This window comes from Plectropomus leopardus, chromosome 15 (assembly GCF_008729295.1).
Source record: "Plectropomus leopardus isolate mb chromosome 15, YSFRI_Pleo_2.0, whole genome shotgun sequence".
NCBI lineage: Eukaryota > Metazoa > Chordata > Actinopteri > Perciformes > Serranidae > Plectropomus > Plectropomus leopardus.
Genome location: NC_056477.1, coordinates 7,238,897 through 7,254,666, shown reverse-complemented (window position 1 = coordinate 7,254,666; position 15,770 = coordinate 7,238,897). Strand labels below are relative to the sequence as shown.

The window sequence follows — 15,770 nt, the reverse complement described above, 5'->3', positions numbered from 1 at the left end:
ATGTCTCAAAATGTCTTGCATTAAATTGCACAAATTTTAAGCCTTAAAAACCATTAAATAGTTCTAAATTTGAATTTGTGAAGTCTCAATTGCCACAGACATTTTATCTATTTTCTTTTGTCCATCTTTTAGTTTATTTTCCTTAATATGAGTAAAGGTCTTCTGGGTAAAGTCCACATTTCTGATGTTAGAAATCTTTAAACTTACCACCGAGCTTAACACCTTTTTTTTTTTTAATTATACTTGCAAGTAACGGTTGGCAAAATTTATATTAATCTAACTCGCTCTGATACCCTAATTCCTTCATGAAAAATACCTCTGCATGGGGCACAATTGCTACAATTGCTTGAATATGAAAGAAAATGTGTTGTTCAAAAATTAGTCTTAAATTTTGTAAAAAATTATCTTGAAAAGGTCTTAAAAACATACAGTTTAAGTTTCTGATATCTGTAGACACCCAGCAACATGCACTTGCTTTTTGATTGTATGCATTTTCACTCTTATCTGTTTTACCTGTTAATCTCTCATTTCTTTGCCTGTCAGAGACAAGCTGAATGAGCTGAGGAGACAGAAGGAGAAGCTGGAGGAGAAGATCATGGACCAGTACAAGTTCTACGACCCCTCGCCTCCACGCAGGTAAAAGAGGCTTCATGTAGTTATGTGACAAAAAATATTTGACAAAAATCCAGCCAAAAAATAAAGTAATGACTGGTATAACATCTCAATATAAAAATCTAAGTGACTTCAACAAGTCTGTGTATCATAGCAGACTATGATGTTCAAAAGTTCTGTGTGCTTGTTGACTCTTATCTCTGAGGCGCGGGAATGCCAGAAAACACTCACGCTGCGGCTTCAGGAAGCGATGCATTAAATATTAATGGTCTGCAGAGCTTTAAACAGCTGTATACTGTAACCTTTTTTTATCGTCTATGGGAAGATTTAGAAGCTGATTACACACATGTAACAAATCAGAATTTGATATCAGTACGTTTATATTTTATGAGCTGTTTTATTTTCTCCTTGTGTTCCTGATAGTCTCTCTGTCTCACTCTCTGCCTCGTCTCTGTTTTTATAGGCGTGGCAACTGGATCACTTTGAAGATGAGGAAGTTGATCAAGCCGAAGAGCCGGGAGAGGATGCGCTCTCTCACGCTGACTCCCTCTCGTTCAGAATCTGGCGACGGTTTCCTGACGTTCCCACTGGACAGCCAGGACAGCTCATCCATTGGCTCCGGCTCCAACTCGCTGGACGACACATTAACACAAAAGAGGAGCAGCAGTGAGTACAAAGGAAACACTGAGACACACACAGATGGACACACAAGAATCAAAACCAGAGTACTTACAGATTCAGTCACGACTGAGGGAACTTCAGGATGAATTATATTAATACATACTTACCCTGCAAACAATTTTACACTAAAAGTACCTCTGATCAGATAGTTAGACATTATTTCATACACATATGGATACAAATGTACATGTAAAGATGCTGAAAACTTCTTTAAAGACATAATTATACACACTCACGTACTCACAAAGTTGCAAAGCACTACTTGATGTGTGTGTGTGTTGGTTTGTACGATTGTGAACTGGTTGAGTGGTTGAATGGGTCTCTCCTCCCCTAACTGCTCCTCTGCTTCTTTATCTCTCTCTCTCTGCGAAGGGAGGAGAGGGCAGCAGTCCCATGCCCAAGGGCAGGGTTCCACCAATGGTATGCTGCGGATGGGGAGGGTGGGCGGGGTTTGTGACCCGACTGTCACGTCTCTCAGGGCATGTTTTCGTGAGTCCATTGTCTGTGTCACTCAGCTGTCCTCGAGGTTACGGTTGAGCTGCGCAGCACCACAAGGTTGACTCTCAGTCTGGGACCTGGTTTGAGAAATAGTTTTTTCCTGTGTTTGAAACAACGGGAGTGCTTGATTTCTTTGTTCTGAGTTATGAAATTTTCCACAAACATTAGACACATAAGTTTGAGAAAAATATCTTTTTGTCCACTTGAAAACACTAATTTTTAAAGAGGAATTACACCGATTTGATACATCAAAGTCTAAAGGCTACCGTCTGAAAGCAACATTAGCTGCTACGAGACAACCAAATCTCCAACCGAATTGTCAGTGGCCAGTTTGCATTGTGGGTAGTGCAGGTGCCAGACATTAATAAGAAGAATGTGTGAGATAATAAAAGATGGTAACTCTGATTCTGCTACATCAACTTTAATTTGACTTTTAAAGAAATGTCTATTGTGGCATTGATTAATACCTTTAGAGGCATCTTTTTTCATCAAAATTACATGTTTAGGGGTTTTGTTTTCATTAAAAAGCACCCCTACATGATTTAAAATGGCTTAGATGTAACTCTACAACTTAGCCAAATTTTGTAGTTGTAAACACATGGCTATGCAAATGAGCCACGTCTTTCAGCTGCTTGTCCGCAGCTTGAACGTCCCTGCTCACCTTCGACTCTTCTCATCAAACACAAACCTCTGCTTGTAAACGGTAATAGATAACATGGGCTTTCAGCTTGATGACGTTATGAAACAGCTGATATTGCGCTGGTGCTGATGGATAAACCAAGTTCCCGATCGCAGCTCTGACAACTTCAAGTGAAAACGGAAGTGAAACTTCACTTGCAAAATGAGTAGTTACCTTTGGTTTCCCCAGTGTTATGGAAAGTCTCACTCCTTCAGTTGACGGATAGTTCATGAGGTTTCTGATGTTTTGGTGACGATACATCTGAAAGCATATAAAAAACACCATATGCACATGTTAAAAGCTTTCATTGGAGGGGCTCTGTGGAACCGTACATCCTCTGACAATGCTAAATTGGTGTTGAGTTGTCTTTCAACAGTGTTTTGGTATCAAGCAGAATCAAGCTCCTCTCATGTGGTTCAAATATTGGAAAACATAGGTATTTTTTCCCCAGATCCAGTTCACTCTAAGTTTCTCCCCCAACAGGTCACCGAGGCTCATTAATTCCCATTTAAGGTCACGTCAACCTGCTGATCTGTGCAGTTCACCTGTAAATTACAAAGAAACGTCCTCTAATGTAGCATCCAAGCTATTAAAAGGTGCAATGCATTGTGACTGATTCTCAGTCAATGCAAGATGTGTCAGAATCCTGGTTGTCTGGATTGAGAGGAAGAAATACAGAATACAGGTTGTATTTGGGCTCATAGGTTTATTTTTGCATATAAAAAAGTATCTTAAGTAGGTCTCTTTCCTCCAAGATCAAATGCATTGTATAAAATAAAGAAGTTATAGGCAGCATAAGTAAGCTAGTATAATAAGTGAGTTACTTATTTTTTATATCAAGAACCAGAAAAGTGTGTCGCACATAGATTAAAGTAAATAATGTATTTTTTAAAAGTTTGAATCAAAGCAAGCAGTAAACACAAAGGGAAAAGAAGCTTCTGGAAACGTAGAAAAACATTAATTACAACAAATGAATAAATATGAATAACATCACAGGTAAAATACATTAAGACATGTACCAAAGACAGTCAAAAATGCAATAATAAAGTATATCATGTCTCTGAAAACCCCTGCAGTCCTCCCTGATGCTGTAATGCTGCCCTTTATCCTTTTCTTTCTCCTAATTGCACCCTTTAATATTCTTCATCCTCCGTGTTTCATGTAACTGGTAATGTGTCGAATGTGGTTTTGTACAGTATGTAATGCAGAATACAACACTCATGACCATTGCCATGAGAGAGTGACTGTGTTGTGTGCAGATAAAAAGTGCATTAGAGTGTGTGTTCGTGGGTTTGCGTAATGTGTTTACATTTTTGTGTTTGTTTGTTGCATAATGTTTATTTGTATAAAAGTCTGCCCTTAAAAGTATGATTCAGGTTTTAAAGAAGTCTCTGGGAGGTATTTCAGTCCATCCAGAAAGCTCTTGAACAAGTATTTGAAAAAGAAAAATGTGTAAATAAATGATCAGTTAGCAAAGATCCAGTGTGTAGGATTTAGGGAGAAATATTGGCAGAAATGTAAAATAATAAATATATATATAATGTAAGTATGTTTTCTTCAGTGTAAAAGCACCTGAAAATAAGATTTGCTGAGTTTTCGTTACCTGAGAATGAGCCATTTAAATTTACAAAAGCAGTGTGTCGTCATACACAGAGTTTGCCCTGTTGCCCTGCCATGTTTCTATGGCAGCCCAGAATAGACAAACACCGACTCCAGAAGAGGCCATTTGCATTTTTGTGTCAGTCAGCTCAATAAAAAATCCCTTCTGCAATGAGAACATTCAAAAAAACAAAGATTTTTTAAATGCAAAACAGTTTGACTGAGTCCGTTTGTTTTGGAAAGGGAGGAGCCTCTGTGCATAATTCAGCATCAGGTAAAAACCTTGTGCACGTCTTGAATTTAGATTATCAAAGAAAAAAGCTGAGCACACATTAGCAGGTGCTGGGTGATTGGCCCCGTTGAAGAAACACTGATCTGTCACATGAAACTGCTTTATATTCAGTGTTTTTACACTTTTAAATGAATGTTTTGGAGCGGAAGAGAACAAAAAAACTCCTGAGCAAATAAACACAATTTCCAACCGTGAGAAGTTTTAGCTGGTTGCAATCTGCAGCTCTCACTACTAGATGCCACTAAATCTCCCAAAAATCTTACACACTGTTCCTTTAACAATGTTAGTAAAAAAAATCATTTGGGTTGAACACAATCTCTCCGGGGGGAAATGAAAGAAATAAAATGTACATAACCCTCCCAGCACGAGCTTAACAATACAAAACATCTGTTTTGTAGAGAAATTGTTTTCAGCTCCATTAACTTAATCCGGCATCTGGCTAGTAATTGTCTAACAGTATTTCCATGAAATACTAAAAAGATTGAGATACCTTATACTCTATAACAATATGATCCACCCACTCTTAATCATATATATTGTAGTGGTTGTGTCTATTGCATTGTGTGTCTATTGTCCAGTTGAGTGTCCAGGGACTCAGCTCTCGCTCTGCATCTCTCCCCTGGCTCTCTTTGTGAAAACGTTATAACCACATCCCTCTGTTCTGCCCTCCTTTTTCTTTTGTTTTCTTTTCTCCACCTCCCTCGGGCTCGTTCTGTCGCTCCCTCTCCTCCTGTCTGTCTGTCTGTCTGTCTGTCTCTGGCTGCGCTCTTGACAGCTATAAAAAGGTTGCCTTTCATGAGGAACAGATCCAAGGACAAAGACAAGGCCAAGGCCATCTACCGGCGCTCCATGTGTAAGACCTCCGATAGCCGCCACACTAGCCCTCCCTCCGCCTCCTCTCCCTCCCATCGCCACACGAGGAGAAACAAAGAAGGAACAGTCGCTGATTTCATGGTGGCTGCAGCGTGGGGGCGTGACAGTGACAGCATGGCGTATTGGGTCTTAGTCACAGCTTTAAAACCTTCAGCAGTCTGAAAATTTCCAACATGTTAATATTTAGAAAAAGAGTTTTAGTATTTTACAGTGATGATCTCTTAGAGACACAAAATATACCAAAGATTAAAACTGTCCGATAGTCACCGTACCCCCATGCTGCTACATCTAGTGACATCAGTGACTTGTCCTTTTATAATTTTTGCCTAGTAATCCCCCACCCCTCCGTCACCTCCTCCGCCCTGCGTCTGCCGCCTCCACTCCCTCCTGTAGAGTATCTGCTCTCAGCTTTTATCCACTTTGTTCTCTGTTAGCAGATGAATGAATAACCAGAAACTTTACTCATACTGTCTGAAAGAAAATATGTATAAATGAAAATGAATAAATTTAGGATTAACCTCAAAAAAATGCAAAGACTGATGTGACAGTAAGGATTTCCTCTTCCTGTAGATGTGTCTCTTGTAGTGTCATGAGCCTTATCTTTTAGTTGGGTCACTGTGGGAATCATTACACGACAGGCAACTTATGGGGCAGCTTTGTCATGTGCTCTGTGGTTTAATTTTTTTTGTGTATACTGAATGAAAGGCTCAACGTGTGTGTGTGAGTGAGAGACTTGGAGAGACAGCGGGTGTGCCTTTCATGCGCCTGTGGTGTGTTTGCCTCCATCTTTGATTACAGCATGACTTGGAAAAAAAAAATTCACCAACCGCCTGATCGACTCTGCTCGCACTCACCATGGAGGACTTGAAATGGAGCCTTTATTGTATCTCTCTCTCTATCGCTCGCTCTGTCTTCCTCTCCCTCTCTCTTCCTCTGTCAGTGTGCTGCATTTCAGATCTTATTCTGCTGACATGGACTTGCCTAGTTCTGACTCTGGCTCCGATCTTTTGTGTACAGCTGCTGCCGCTCAGAGCAGCTCTGCATGCCTTCGTGCTTCTCTGCCGTCGCATATGGCTCAGTAAAATAAAGTGCATAAAGACAGTGGCCTCCTACGGTGATTTATCACCTGTTTAAAAAAAAATATCTGAAGGATGACAAACCACGCAGCTGCCATCTTTATGCACTTTGAATGATATGATTTTTATTTATTTATTTTTTGTGATTCTATATGCTTGCATGTGCCTTGATTTCCAAAAAGGGCTAGACTTGATTTTGTGTTCTTTTGTTCACTGAATAATCAAGTAGATGTGATGATATTTTAGATTTTGTCCTATTTGCTTTTGGAGTGAAAGCTACTCACTCTAGTTGTCTGTATGAGGATACTAGTAACCCAAATTAGGGCTTCTCATAAAAATGCGCTCATCTGAGCCATTTTACATCCCCAAGTGATTATCTTCAAAGGGATACAAAATGTCTCTGACATTAAAGGATAACTTTAGTACAGTATTTTCCCATGTTTTCATGTCTAATTGACTAATGATGACAACAATTTTTCAAATTGGTCCAGTATTACACGACAGTGCTGCAGCAGCAGTTGTGAAACTGGCTGCAGTTTAATCCCTGCTGGGGATTTAGCACTGTCAATGTACGTGTACTAAAAGTGCTTGTTTTTGCCACTGACAGGCTTAGATTGTTAAGTGTCTGAAAGGGAAAGGATCCCTACAGAGATAGACCTTTTAGAGAGTATTTAGAGTGTCGGCCTATAGAGCCAGCATATTTCCAGGTCTTGCAGGGTGAATCAAGAGTTCATGTCAACCAAACCAGAACTGTTAGTTGTTGAAACCCGTTTAAAGACAAACAAAGTTAGTTTGGGTTTTTCTTTGCTTCTGTCTACTTTAGATGAAGTGTGTTTTATGGTGAAAACTTTGGCGATATTTCGGAGCTGTTTCAGGCTAGAAAAAAAAACAATCTTACTCTTTGGCAAAAAGGTTTATCTAAGTAGGGATACTTTCCTCAATGTTGTGAGACACTACAATCTGAGCCTGTCCCAAAAATAAGTACTTTTGGTGGACGTAAATTGCACTATATTGTAGCCTATTTTGCTGCCTCTGGCTGCAGCGAACTCGCTCAATACTGGACCAGTTTCAAAAACAGCTGTTCCCATTAGTCACATAGACACAAATACATGGGAAAAATATCAACATTTTGGTATGAGTGAAGTTTTTTTTGGGGTACAAAGAGCTGGACAAGCATGACTTGCTTGGTGAACAGCTAATGTTCCTGTCCTATTTTCCATCCCTCTGTTCGTCCATTTAGCCATGAACGACCTGCTGCAGACCATGGCGGTTGCAGGCGGAGCTCAGTGGGCGAGCAGCATCGAGAACCTAGACGGCGCTGAGGCCGGAGACGCAGGCATGACTGGTGGCAGCAGGCGCAGTGGGCGCATGAAGGAGCTCGCCTTATCTACCAACGCCATCGACTGTGCCGCCCTCACCCTGCCGTCTGCAGGGCATAGCCGGGGCAAGCAGCGGCTGCAGGTCAAAGGTCAGGATACTGGTTTTATTTGTGCGAGGGTAGGAAGAAACAGGTGCATTTTTTAAACGTAAATTGCAGGTACATGAGTGAATCCGAAAATATGTTTTTCACCTGTAAACATCCATATTTAGTAGACTGGACTCATTTTAGTGGAGGTTCGTGTGATGATGGTGGAAAAAAGCAGCTGTAGCATCACTTTCTTCTGTGTCTCAACAGATAATGCCTCCTGTGAGGATGTTGCGGGCTCCTTAGATGACCCCAAGAGTCAAGGTAAGACTTGACATCAGCATCAACTGTGTCAAACGAAAGGAAAAGGACGGGTAATCGCAACAGACTCTCAGCAGCTGCTGGCCTTACAAACGAAGAATGAGAAAAGACCTAATAGCCCCAAAAAGCAGGTCACGTCCTCAGCAGTCCCACTGCTCATCTTTGGGCTGCCTTCCTGCTCTTTGACTAAGCTTGATCTACAGTTGGAAAAGCAATTTTAGTGGAGAGCAAAAGAGAGAGAGAGATCAGCCTCCACTGAAAGTAGGATTGACTCTAATTCAGGCTTTAGGACGTTATCCAGGGCAGTTAATCTGCCGCCAAGCAACTATCTATCAATTCTGTGCCGCTCTAATGAAGATGACCCAGTTGTTAAACAGCCGCCAAACTACTGACACACATTCCTAGCACTTAAGCTCAGTCTATTGCAGTCAGGTTTTGTCTCTCTTAAAGCACTTTTCTATTAGTTTCAATACATTTTATACCTTTATTCTGCAAGCAGTTACTCATAAACCCTATTCTCAAAGGATTAATATTACCTGGGATCCTCACGTGACTTTGGAAAATACCTCCATGTCTGTGTTTTATGTGGCACGTTCAAAGGGGATAAGCAAAGTTTGTATTTTACTCAGATTTACTGACATTATCTGCGGGATATGTTGCACACAGTCATTTGCAACAACACAGAAACACTGCACAGCACTACGAGCAGATATCTTGAGTGTTACCTTATTTTTTCTTCTAAATCTAGGTTAAACAAACAAAACAGATTTTTGCACTACTGATTGATTTGAACTTGCTTTTTTTGGCAAACAGGTCTCCATTGAGATGAGCCTCCTGTGCCCAAAAGGCTGACAAAAATTTGATTTATGATTGTCAACGTAGCCTCCATATTTCCTAAAGACATTAAACAAGGAGCAGAGAAATCAAAAGCTTTAAATATAACCCAAAATCACATAGATGCCAATTTGCATTGGTCTGATATAATTACACATTCTCCATAACTGGCAAAATATGAAAGGTAATTAACGCACCGACGATAGCTATTGCAATAGGCATTACCTTTTTAGGTTGTCCGTCTGTAAGTTACGCAATGTTGGGAATACCTTGAGCAATATTTTTCGCCATACTATGGGTCATTTTTTCAACATGCCATATTCTGGTGTTTTTGGCTGTTTTTGGAACATTCTATTCTATGGCATGTCATGGCACATTATTTTATGTGTTTTTCAGTTGTTTTGGGGACGAGTCATTTTTTTTACTTTTTCGCCATACTATAGCCTTCCTTTTGGGTCATTTTTTCAACATGTCATACTGTGTAGTTTTTGGCTGTTTTTGCAGCATTCTATGCTATGGCATGTTTCTGCACGCTATTTAATGTGTTTTTCAGCTGTTTTTTAGCTGTTTTTGGGACGGGTCATTTTTTGACTTTTTCGCCATACTATAGCCTTGCTCTTTGGGTCATTTTCTCAACATGCCATATTATGGTGTTTTTGGCTGTTTTTGCAGCATTCTATGTTATGGCACGTTTCTGCACGCTATTTAATGTGTTTTTCAGCTGTTTTTGGGACGGGTCATTTTTTCTTCCATGTTAGTAAAAACATTCACTTTAGGTCAAGGGTGAACTCATCAGATTTTGCTGGATCAAAGATCAAGGTCACTGTGACCTTGCACCTGTTTCATTTTCTTGAGCGAAATATCTCAAGAAGGCCTGTCGAGGGAGTTTCCTTAAATTTGGCCCAAATGTTCACTTGGACTCAACGATTTACTGAATTTGGTGGTCAAAGGTCAAGGTCACTGTCAGCTTGTCCGTCTCATTCTTGTGAACATGATATCTCAAGAACACCTTTCGGGAATTTCTTTTTTTTTTTCTCAAATGGACAACATGGGGGAAATGGACCCAGACATGGATGTTAAACTCTACTTCTTCTCCACTTCTAGGTACTAGAAAAACTACAGACATGGCAGAATCATAATTATTACAAATTACCAGAGGTCCTCAGGTAATCCTAGTCCAGCGTGAATAGGACTTTAAAGTGAAGCACTATGTTAATATACCAGACTTCCTCCTACTTTGCATCTAATACTGTATGTATCTCATAACCTTAAATGGTCATTCAGCTGGCTCGCCATGACATTAGTGTCCAACCTGGATTCTACTTAGCTGATTAAAAATCCAATAAATGAGCGAGCCCCATTTCCCAGTATGTCTCTGTAATGGCTGGAGGAAACTGTCACTCACACACCGGACGTTGCTTATAATTTATCAGCCATTAGGTCGTCCTGAGATGTTATTAAGTCGTTAATGGCAGCTTTAGAAACCTATTGATTTTCCAGGCAGCTTTTTCTCCATTTTGTTTCTAGTTCCCATCTGTATTTTAAAGCATTAAGAGACATTAAACTTTGCTCTTTTTTCCTTCAAGGCAGCATTAACGATGATGTGCCACAACTAGGATGTGTTGAGTTGTGTGTATGTGTGTTTTATCAGGCCTGCAGGTGTACCGCAGTGCTCTGCCGTCCCCTGTTGATCTGAGCGTTATGTGCAGAGTCCCATGTAGCATCTGTAGTAAGTGACTCGGCACTGAATGCCACTCTGGGTTACAAGGGGCTGGTTTTCTAGGCATAATAATGTAATTATTCATTTAAAATTCAAATTTGGTGTCACACATGTCCTGAAAACCAGTTTGAAATGGTTTCATGGTGCCTGGTTTCCAGCTGAAACTGTCCCTATAAACACAATAAAGAGCAAGGTCACTTATTTCCTTTCTTCCTTCTCAATTCCTCCTCCTCAATTTCACACAATCTCACCCACTTTTTTCTTTGTTTTTATAACTAATCTTCCTCTGTTTCCCTCCTGTTATTTAGTTTTGTCTTTATCACTTCCCCTTTGTCTCTCAGGTGTGTTGGTCCCTGGATTTAGGTGTCCCTGTCCTCTCTGTCACTACTTTCTTTGTTTACCGACTGGACATATTGGCACTGCAGCCTGGCACTGAGCCACCCTTCCTGTCCCTCTGCCTGGCATGTGCCATCTGCTGCCCCAGCAGGAGACGCTCTGTCAAACTGTTAGCGTACACCTACGTGTCACTCTTTGTGTTAGTGCATGTTTGTGTGGGCACATGTAACCGTAAAGAATCCTAACTGTGTTTGTCTGTGTATGTGTCCTCCCTCTCGTCCCTTACCCAGCCTCCAGACCCACCAGTCTCCATAGCAACAGGACCACCAGTAGTAATAGTAACAATAACTCCCACCTCACTTCTCCTCTGGAGGGCAAAGGTACGCTCCTCCTTCCCTAAACTCCCCCTTTTCTCCTCCTTTTCTCAACTAAACACTCTCTCCTTCCTCTTTTCCTCCTCTTATCTTTTATTTCATGTCTTTATTGAAGTCTACTTCAATGTGTCTTCCTGTGGAAATTGGATCTAGTCTGTTTTTCCTGGTTTCAAAGTTAAGGATTTCTTGTTCAAAATGATGTTACTGGGAGTCTGGCTGCTGTCTCTTAGGTGTAACTGATATTTAAGGTTCATTTAATGGGTGACAGGTGCACTTTTCCTGCATTAAGAACGTATTTAATGTTCAATGTAGGTTTGATGTACTTAAAACAGGCAGCTTATTGAAATTTCATCACACTTCCAAAAATGTATTTTCTGTCATTTCCAAGTCATCAGTGTTGAATGGGCAGTATTATAAATGAACTATGAGAGAGCTATAACACATTGGGCTTTTAAGTGATTATATATATGACATTACTATAACTGCAGGCAGTTTAAAAGAAGAATGGTACTAATGCAGTTCTAAGCGGTGAATGACAAAGATCAATAAAGATCATAGATGCTCAAATTGTTTTCTCCACCTCCTACAGGCACCTTAAACGGCAGCCTCAGCAGGCCTCACAGCGAGAGCAGCGGAGAGTTCAGCCTGAGTTTGGACCAGGAGGTGTGGTCCAGCAGTGGCAGCAGCCCGGTCCAGCAGCCCACCTCCTCGCGCTCCTCCCACCAGAGCCCGCTGCAGCTGCGCAAGTCGCTCGACTCGTCTACAGCTGCAGGCAGCCCAGGCCAGACCCAGGCCAGAAGCAACGAGGTGCTTTCCCTGCAGCAGTTCCTGGATGAGGGTATTGATCCTGCAGAGGTGAGGCGTTGAACTCGGTTATATCTGATGGCGCTATGGTTTAGCTTTGGGACACTGAACAAAATTTTTTGTTGGAACAATCGTGTAAAACCTTAAAATATTTAATTTAATACCTTATATGACAGAGAAAGGCAGCTAATCCTCAATATGGAGAAGATGGAGACAGGGAATCTTTGGCAATTTTCTCTCAAAAAAAAATTACTGGGATGGTTAAAAAATATCGGCATGTCATTGGTGTTGGCAGATATTGGCTTCAAAATGAAATATTTGAATCAGCCAGCATGTTGATTTCTGCCAGTATCACTAACAGATTTTTTTTTAAAAAATTGACAAAGTGAACATGTACAAAACAACCCTTAGTTGAAGTATTTTTCATATTTAGCACAATTAATGAGTATTAAGTTTAAAAAATGTATATTTTATGTCTCTATCTGCAGGTGGGACATCATGATGAACAGTATGCATAATATGATGATAAAAGTGGAAAAGTACATATACATCGGTATCGGTCAAATGAGTTGTTATATATTTGCATATCAGATGTCAGCAACAATTTATATTGTGCATCCCTATAATTAATTTTAAAACAATATGCTGACTGCTTTTTCAAGATTCAAGAATATCAGCCAAGGTTAGAAATGCAAAAGGATGGTATGAGGGCACTGTCCTTGAGATTGTTTGTTTGCTTTGTCTTTTGCAGTCTGGCAGTCAGGAGAACCTCACTGTAGACTCTCCTCGCCTCTCCACGTCCTCTGACCATGCGCCGAAAGAACGCACTTCCACAAAGGCCCGGGGCATACTGCGCTCATCCAGCGGAAAAGCAGCGCCAGCCAGCTCTGACCGCCCACCGAGATCTGCTGGGCAACCGGGTCGTCCAACCCTGCGTAAGGCAGAGAGCACCCGTGTGAGAGGCTCTGTCCCGGTGCGTTCCAGCCTGTCCGCACAGGGCAAAGCCACGTCTGTCTCCGAACGCCTGGACACTGCTTCCTCTACACTGCCCCGGGCCAGCAGCGTCATCTCTACTGCAGAGGGCACCACGCGGCGCACCAGCATCCACGACCTGCTCTCAAAGGACAACCGGCAGCCTGTGTCCGTCGACGCCTCTCCTCCCGCCACCTCCACCAAGGCTGGGGTCCGCTCCCAGCCTACACCCAGTGAGTACCACCCCAACAGCACAAACCTAAAGGGACCCCTCACCACCACCACCCCTCTGCCCAAGTCACTCAGCTTACCCTGCCGTAGTTTGGAGGATCCCGACCTCTCCACCCTCGAGTCTTTCCTCGGCCCTTCCTTCACTGTAGAGTCAGTGTTCATGGACTCCATCTTTAGTGAGTCAGCGGGCAAAAACCTCCCCTTCCTGTCTCTAAACCCCACCCTAGTCAGCAACATCAGCGGGCCTCCTGTTACAAATAAAACACACCCTTCAACTATCCCCAGTCACGTCTCCACCCAAAACCAGGCCCCTCTCAGCCAAACAAACGGCCAGAAAGAGTATCACGAGGGCGTTGATCCCAATCGTGTGAATAATCCAGACCAGTCACTGAGCCCAGAGGACAACCAGTCTCTGTGGTACGAGTATGGGTGTGTGTGAACGACAGGGAGGGATCTTTTTACCAGACTTGACGTAACGAGGGGAGAATGAAATGAAGGAGAAATGACAAATCCTCCTCCTCTGCATGTATTTATTGGAGCACTATCTCTGTGTGGTGTTTTTGTTTGGTTCTTTTCTGTTTGGTGCTGACTGGTGAATCGCTGTTTGATTTTTTTTTTTTTGTCACCTCCTGTTTTCTGCCTTGTTCTTTTTACTGAGGTGAGACTTTGATGAATGTTGTTTCATCCAACAGCCATATTATTGTTTCCTCATTAAATCTGTTTCACTGGCTAACAATACACTATTATCTGCAGTTTGGGGTTAATGCATCACAGTTAAGGCTTAGCATTTCTGTTTATAGCTTAAATTGTTAAGTAACACTAAGAAATAATAGAGATTCAGTGATTTTTTCACCATAATCCTTTAAAAAAACAAAACACCTTAATGTGAGAAATTGCTGTCTTTGATAAAGAGCAAATTATTATGGGAAAGATCGTATAGCTGCATTTTCTTCATGACAAATCCAAATTAAGACTTTGAAATGTGTCAGATAATAGATTCACTTTCCACTTTCTGTTTATGGCGATGTCTCGATGATGTTTGGGTGACTGTCTTTTTCACTGCTTTTTTAACTCTGTTGCATCATCCACTAAATTGCACGGCTTTGTTCCTGAAACGCTCATTTTGATTGCTGTGATCAAAATGCTCATTTTATGTATCTTGTTTTTGTTTGTGTTGGTGTGTACGGTTTGTTTTTGGACAATTTGATACCTTTTCTGTATTTTCTTTTCTATAATATTAACCAGGGCATTTGCTCTGTGGGTTATGATGTGGTGGATTTTAACTGACCTGTTGGGCTGGTGACAAAATGATGAAGCTTCATTTCCAAAATGATCTGAGAAGGGCTGCTCAATTAAAGTAAAAATCATGATCCCACTTTTTTTTGTCAGTATTGAGATCACAATAACTCATTGACTAAAGGCTCTCAATTCATCATTTTGGCTCAAGGTAACCTAAATATGCCACAGCTTGGCTGACAATGAGTTTAGACTTTTAGGGAGGGGCCAAAGTGCACCGCTGTAAAGGAAAGGGGTGTGCTGGATTTATCACAAGACAAAACAAGAGCATCATTGCAAAATGGAGTGCAGCACAATAATAGTTTTACTGTGATTATTTTGTTTTCATTATCGTAGAAAAGTAAAATTTAATTGATTGCCCAGCCCTAAATCTAAGGGGACGTATAGTTGGTTAAGAGAAAGTTGACTGTGAAGGTAGTAGAGGATGATCAGGGTGATTATTACGTTTTAGTTTTACTTATCCCTTGAGTTATTGAAACAGGAAGTCAATACAGTAAGTTGAGATTAGTTTTCAGTGGTCAGAATGTTTTGTGAATGAAGCTAACATCATTTCTTTTGGTATTTGGAGACTTTTTATTTACTCATCCCGACGCACCACAACTTGAGAAAGGATAATATTTGACTATGTATTTCAGACTGACAAGATCTTGTACAGATTGTTGTAATCCTTAAATTATAATCAAAGACGAGCACTGCTTTTTGTGCCAATACTCGTAGTACTGTCCGCCTTTATATCTATTTATTTCTGCTTTTGTACTCAGTACTTGCCGTTCTGAAGTTGCTTAATGTATTTATCTTAATCTACAGTATATGCAGGTATAAATGAACACTTTTCTTGTCTACAGATGTAACATAAACGTTGCCTTTGTCCTACAGATGTGGAGGGCAGAAAGTCAAAAAGCAGGAGCGGGGAGCCGCAGCAAAGCTGCTAAACCCCGCCCCCACCACCCTCGTCTGTCTGCTACCATGCTGTGAGCGTGTGGTGAGTGAGTGCTGCTCCAGCGGGAGGAAAGGGGGGCGGGGTGGAGGGGAGGGGGGGGTCGGTCTTGTCTCCATGGGAACCTAAAACATGGTGTAACAGATGTCGCCCATCCTGCCGTGCACTTGCTTCCTCTGCTACTCTAAGCTCACCCCTCCTGTCCTCGTCACTGTCCTGTCCCACCGTCC

At 41.4% G+C, this 15,770-nt stretch overlaps 1 protein-coding gene across 4 annotated transcripts in view; it reads left to right on the top strand.

The window, feature by feature from the left end:
• ccdc88ab (coiled-coil domain containing 88Ab) overlaps positions 1-15,467 on the top strand; it is an 86,506-nt gene extending 71,039 nt beyond the window's left edge. The window contains exons 28-37 of one of the 4 annotated variants that reach the window (XM_042501656.1): positions 544-636; positions 1,076-1,278; positions 1,666-1,713; positions 5,137-5,214; positions 7,551-7,778; positions 7,986-8,039; positions 10,522-10,599; positions 11,217-11,306; positions 11,890-12,155; positions 12,856-15,467. In XM_042501656.1, the coding sequence (XP_042357590.1) occupies positions 544-636; positions 1,076-1,278; positions 1,666-1,713; positions 5,137-5,214; positions 7,551-7,778; positions 7,986-8,039; positions 10,522-10,599; positions 11,217-11,306; positions 11,890-12,155; positions 12,856-13,746 (2,029 nt within the window). In that variant the 3' untranslated portion in view covers positions 13,747-15,467. The remainder of the gene's footprint in view (positions 1-543; positions 637-1,075; positions 1,279-1,665; positions 1,714-5,136; positions 5,215-7,550; positions 7,779-7,985; positions 8,040-10,521; positions 10,600-11,216; positions 11,307-11,889; positions 12,156-12,855) is intronic. The other 3 variants (XM_042501657.1, XM_042501658.1, XM_042501659.1) reach the window with 3 other exon arrangements.
• Positions 15,468-15,770: the final 303 nt, after the last annotated feature.